Source organism: Sinocyclocheilus rhinocerous, unplaced genomic scaffold, assembly GCF_001515625.1.
Source record: "Sinocyclocheilus rhinocerous isolate Xijiao unplaced genomic scaffold, SAMN03320098_v1.1 scaffold1878, whole genome shotgun sequence".
NCBI lineage: Eukaryota > Metazoa > Chordata > Actinopteri > Cypriniformes > Cyprinidae > Sinocyclocheilus > Sinocyclocheilus rhinocerous.
This window is the reverse complement of record NW_015630544.1, coordinates 106,112-112,109: the sequence shown is the minus strand read 5'-3', so window position 1 is coordinate 112,109 and position 5,998 is coordinate 106,112. Positions and strand designations below refer to the sequence as shown.

General features: G+C 37.2%; 1 protein-coding gene across 2 annotated transcripts in view; it reads right to left on the bottom strand.

The window, feature by feature from the left end:
- The window catches only part of LOC107740547 (uncharacterized), a 16,176-nt gene that overhangs the window by 5,124 nt on the left and 5,054 nt on the right, over positions 1-5,998 (bottom strand). Inside the window, exon 2 of one of the 2 annotated variants that reach the window (XM_016552991.1) lies at positions 5,121-5,792. In XM_016552991.1, the coding sequence (XP_016408477.1) occupies positions 5,271-5,792 (522 nt within the window). In that variant the 3' untranslated portion in view covers positions 5,121-5,270. The remainder of the gene's footprint in view (positions 1-5,120; positions 5,793-5,998) is intronic. The other variant, XM_016552990.1, reaches the window with a different exon arrangement.

Here is a 5,998-nt window from a genome sequence, read left to right as displayed (position 1 = left end):
AAAAAATATTTGTTGTTTGTCTCAATAAATTGGGTTAATTTAAAAATACAGTGGTTAAATTTGAAAAAATGTTTCTATTGCTCTTTGTTTTAAAAAAGGTTATAAAAAATGTAAATAATTATCGATACCGAACGATATGAAATATTATATCGTTGATACATTTTTTTAGCTATATCGCCCAGCCCTATTTTCAAATCCCTAAGGTGACTTAGTACAGCTCTCTGGAAGGTTTAATTTGATCAACTTTGTCTCACATTTCTCGTAAAATTCCTTAGAAAAAAACAGACAGAAATGAGTGAAAAGCTGCCATAGAGTAAGAGTATTGTATGTAGAGCTATAAAAGTGATGAGAATTGATGAGAACTTGAGAACATTAATTTTTTTTAAGAGAAACATATGAGAAACAAGAGGCTTAAAGGGATAGTTCATGCAAAAATGAAAATTCTGTAATTTTCCTGCCACAAAAGATATTTAAAAAAATGTTTTGGTGTTTTTTGTCAATACACTGAAAGTAAATGAGGTCCAATGTTGTTTGGACCCAAATGTTCATCAAAATATCTCCCTTTATGTTCCACAGAGGAAAGAAAGGTATACAGGTTTGGAACAACATTTTAAGGTAACCTGTTCCTTTAAGCAAAAGTTTCTCCATTTGCTCTCAATTTAATCTCACTGCTGTCTTGGAGAAACAAGTGATGTAATAAAGAGATCTCCTTTGGGATTTTAATCCCAACTGGAATTTAAATGAAAATCACTTGTAAATAGTACAGTGTTCTCCTTTAGGCTTCGTTTTACAGCCGATGAAGACATGGTTTTTGAAACCGACACTGAGTAGCCCGAGCGAAGGCACCAAACGGTGGGCGTTCTCTGTAAACACACGTCTATGAAAACATCTGCTGTGTTTGGGTGACGCTGTCTGTTATGCACCTACTTCCTGGTTTGTGTTGAGCCCAGCTGTTGTTGCCCTCCCAGCTAGTGGGTGGCCGTCATCGTAAATGATGTCTGAAAATGCCTGTGTTTATTTGACCATCACAAATATTGTACGAGCATGCCTCATTCGGTCAGGCCTTAAGCCAAGTGGTTTCTAATGAAAACCAGACAGAAGGGCCGGCCTTTAAACGATAAAAAACAATGGTGCAGAGACGCATACCCTCCACTAGAGGACAATGACCCTCTACTGCCAAACCGTAACTACTGCTTTCACATCCCAACAGGCAGGAATCAGTTCCTTTTGTTCTCAACCGCACACACAAAGATCACATCTGCCATTTTAACTTCAACCCCAAAGGAATGTCAGATACGTCAGGGAATAGTGTCAAATTCAAGCTCTCCCAGCTAAATGGCTTACTTGAACTAGTTGCGCTTCCTAAGCCAGGGGTTTTTCAGAAGTATTAAAGCTCAATGTTTGCATGCTCCAGACATCAAAATCTTGTGTCTTATTGAATATGATTTTTACCTGATAAAATGGCAAAAAATAGAAGGAGGGATGCGAGCCATGTTTCCAACCTAAGCTCATTGGAAAAATATGTCTGCAAAATAGATCTATTGCGTTGCCTCTTGTGTATTTCGCAATACATTCAAAGTGAAATGCCCAGCATAGTGGCACCAAAAGCACGTTCAGTTTTCTCAAAATCTCATGAATGTGAGTATGGCAACACTTTATGTTGGTTGTTGTATGTAAATGAAATGTCTTTGTGAATATCACTAAAAATGCATTTACTTTTCTCTGATATGAATGAAAGTGAATCTCATGATGTTTTATTACGTTGTTTGTTGCACGTAAATTAAATGTTCAGTGAAAATCGAATTCAATTAAAAAAAAGTAAAAAAAAAAAAGTAAGTTATGAACGTGATTCTGGCAATGTTTTATTATGTTGTTTGTTGTACATAAACAATTTCCAATGAGTGGCACTAAAAGCGCATTCAGTTTTCTCTAGGGATGCACCCGATCGGGCCCGATACTGGTCTCCTGTACTCGTACTTGTACTCGTTAAAATGCCCCGATACCAAATGCCGATACCATACAGCATGTGTTAAGCGCCATATTCAAACAAAGAAACACCGACAACAGAACAACATACAGCAGAATGGAGTTAAGGATGTCTACTACGAAGTGGCTGCCCGACTAAGTATTGATAGTTGTGTAAATACTGTCATACTAACAGCTGTCTGAATATTTTTTGGTTGATTGTAATCTATTACATACCTTTCTATCAAAGTTATCGAACATTATCAAGCTGAATTTGTTCTGACACAGTTTAACTCTAATACTATAGCAAATAAACTGTGATAATGTGAGAAATGTTGAAGGTGTCTGAATAAATTTTGGTTTGACTGTATCTATTTGATAAATGAAGTTAACCAACTAACATTATACATACTCTTTTGGTTTCTGTACCCAATATTTAAAAAATTGACAAATGCAATAAAAATTGGTATCGGTACTCGGTATCGGCAAGTACCAAAAATAAAAGTATCGGTATCGGGCGAGTACTGGAGAAAGTGGTATCGGTGCATCCCTAGTTTTCTCCAAAACACATGAATGTGAATCTGGCGATGTTGGTCGTTATATGAAAATGAAATGTCCAGTGAAGAGCACTGAAAGCATTTTCTGATTTTTTTTTTTTCTGTGATACCAATAAAAAGTGAATCTGGCGATATTTTATTACGTTGTTTGTTGTAGGTAAATTAAATATCCAGTGAGTGGTGCTAAAAGCGTGTTCAGTTTTTTCTGATACAGATGAGCGTAAATCTGGCAATGCTGTTTATTTGTACTTAAATGAAATGTCCAATGAGCAGCACTAAAAGTGCATGCAGTTTTCTCCAGAATACATGAACGTGAATCTGGCAATGTTTTATACATTGTTTCACATTTTATTACGTTGTACATAAATGAAGTCTCTGGAGAGAGATGCTAGGTCAATGCTGTATTGCATTTGAAAATAACGTACAACCTACTCTTAACCTTATACTAAATCCTAACCAATAGATTTAACAAAAGCAAAAGTGCAATTAAAAATGCATTTGCATGGTATTTTAGCTTGCTTCTACAAGTCTTTGAGCATTTCTTTTGACTTGTTTTTCACTGGAATCGTACCTCATACCAGGTGAGCTACTGAGCAAGTTTACTCTGAAAAGACATACATATAAATCTGATTATTTGATGCAAACATCAAAATATATTAGTTTACAAATCATGCACTATGGTAAAAGTGTTTTGAGCTCATAACATTATAAAAGGTCATTTGGAACTGCACAAAAATAAGTCTTTATTAATTGATAATCTGCCCCTGTATTAAATAATTTGTGTGAAAAGGCATAAATGTTGTTAGTGATTTTATTGCCACTAGTGTTACTTTCAGATGGAAACTGCAGTGAATTGTATGTATAGCTATCTTTTTCCAGTGAGGTTGCATATTTAGGGATGATAATATCATAGAGACTTGTGGGTGGGCCCTTTTGAGCCTGTAAGCATCCACCCAGAAAACACCCTAGCAACCACAAAGGCAAGCACCTCCCAAGTTTTCTTCAGGACATGTATAAATCCAGTTAATTTAATTGATAGACGTTGTAATATTATCTGCATTTTGTCTACAGCAGTGTAAGATGACTTTCCAAGAAATCCCAGCATTAAAGTCGCGTGTTTGAACTTTTAACGTACCTCGACATCAACCAAAGAAGGACCGATATAATCAGCCGTGGATAGAAGTTTCATTTATAGAATGTTTATCAAACATTCCTGATTGTATCCTGAAATCCTGTGTGATAAAGCAACAAAGAGCTGCACGGTTATCCCAAAGTCATGTTCAGCCTCAGATCTGAGATGCGGGAACGGCTTTTGAATCGCACAGCGCTCAACACTGTTCCTCTGACTGCGGGGCAAACAACAGAGCTCGCCGTAATCTGAGGAAACAAGTGCAGCATACTGACACTCTGTTAGCCTGCGGAACAGATGGAAGACATCTTTCATGACGCATAGTTAGCCTTGTTAACACTGAGTCATTGTGTAGACTGTCTTCATCACAAATGACTCGGTCTCTATTTCTAAGGAAATGATTCAATGCCGGCAGACCCCACCATGCCTTTCTTTTCTGGGAAATAATAACTAAGAAAAAACACATGGTGATGGTGTCTGTTGTAATAGAGAGTGAGTTTTTTTTTCTGAAAGGCACATGGATGTGGCACATTTTTCAGCACTTTGGGGAAATAAACCCGTCGGAAATTGCTCTTTTAAAGCTCAGAGTCATCTCAGATGTTTCTCCTGATATGATATTAGTTGACAGCATGTATAAAATAAATGTAAATAGCAGCTCATTACATTGGTATTGGGAGAATTTAATGAGAAATTATCAAATTGAGATCTCTGATGTCTTTGCTAATATGAGCACAGTTTGAGACGTTTTTGAGATCTCTTCTGAAACTCTTTAGGAGACATGAGATTTTTCTTAAGAAGCTGAAAAGCAGACATTTTCATTTGCGCAATATTTAATCTCGTTCTAATCTAGGAGAAACAGTTGAGATAATACATAGGCTAAATGTAAATAAATACAATAATGAGATAATACACTACTGTTCCAATGTTTAGGGTCAGTAAAAACAATTTAAATTAATACTTATTTAGCAAGGATGCATTAAATTGATCAGAAGTGACAATAATGGCATATGTAATGTCACAAAATATAAAAATCCTAAAAAAAAAAATGAAGCAGCACAACTATTTTCAACATTGATAATAATCAGAAATGTTTCTAGAGCAGCAAATGAGCATATTAGAATGATTTCTGAAGGATCATGTGACACTGAAGAGTAGAGTAATGATGCTGACAATTCAGCTTTACATCAAATATATAAATTACATTTTGAAATATTTTCACATAGAAAACAGCTATTTTAAATTGTAAAAATATTTCACAATATTACTGTTTTTACTGAAAAATTAATCAAAAATATGCATCCTTGGTGAGCAGAAGAGACTTCTTTCAAAAATCTTACCCCAAACTTTTGAACGGTAGTGTATAAATACCTGATAATTTGAGTTTAGAAGTGCAGATACACACATGCATGAACATAAACACAGCAAGCACATGCTGACCATTTGTCTAAGGACATGTAGTGTCCACTTACCCTGAGTTTCGTCACCAAGAAGCATTTGGACGAGTTACTTGGTAAACGATTAAGCATGTGTGCGATGTATCTATGAGTATGTGTGATGTGTTTGCGTATGTTGTCCTCTTTGCTGATGATTGGGTTTCTGTGAAAGTGAGTTTTGTATCCTTACACTACGGTGGAGGAGAGGGTCTTATGTTTTCCAGGATAGGGGGGCGTCCTCATCTTCACCTGTCCGTTCTGAGGGTAAGGTGGAGGCCGTTGGGTTTTATTTGAGTTAGTGCACACTGCTGGAGCTACAGGGGGTCTGTGGTTTTCCAGTTGGCCTTTCCTTGCCGTTTGATGCGGTAGGCAGTTTCCATTGGCTGTCTTTTGAGTCTCTGAGCTCTGTTTCACAACTCGTTTGCCTTTATCCTCAGCAGTAACGGATCGTTGCTCAGGAGGGGATGGACTTGTGCAGTTTGTCATCGGTGAAGGACTGTTAATGTGAACAAAATCCACAGTGACAGGGCTGTGAGCGAGAGAGGAATTGGAAGTGGACATGTCCTCTTCGCTGTTTGAATTGTGGATCAATGCCACAACACCAGTTCGACTGCTTTTGGTTGCATCTTGGGAGAGTCCATTGGATAGACTTGGTTCGTCTTCACCAAGGTCAATATTGGACGTCAGAATGTCAATCTGTTGGACGACCTTCACAGACAGAAAAAAATACAAATTCTGTCATTATTTACACACCCTAATGTCATTCTAAACTTTATTGCTTTAAACCACCTTTTTTGCATGGCAAAAGTTGTCAATAGAGATGCACCGATCGATCGGCCAGGGATCGGAATCGGCCGATTTTCCTCATGATCGGCCCGGATCAGTGATCGGTCGGTCAGTCTCACTTCTTTCCG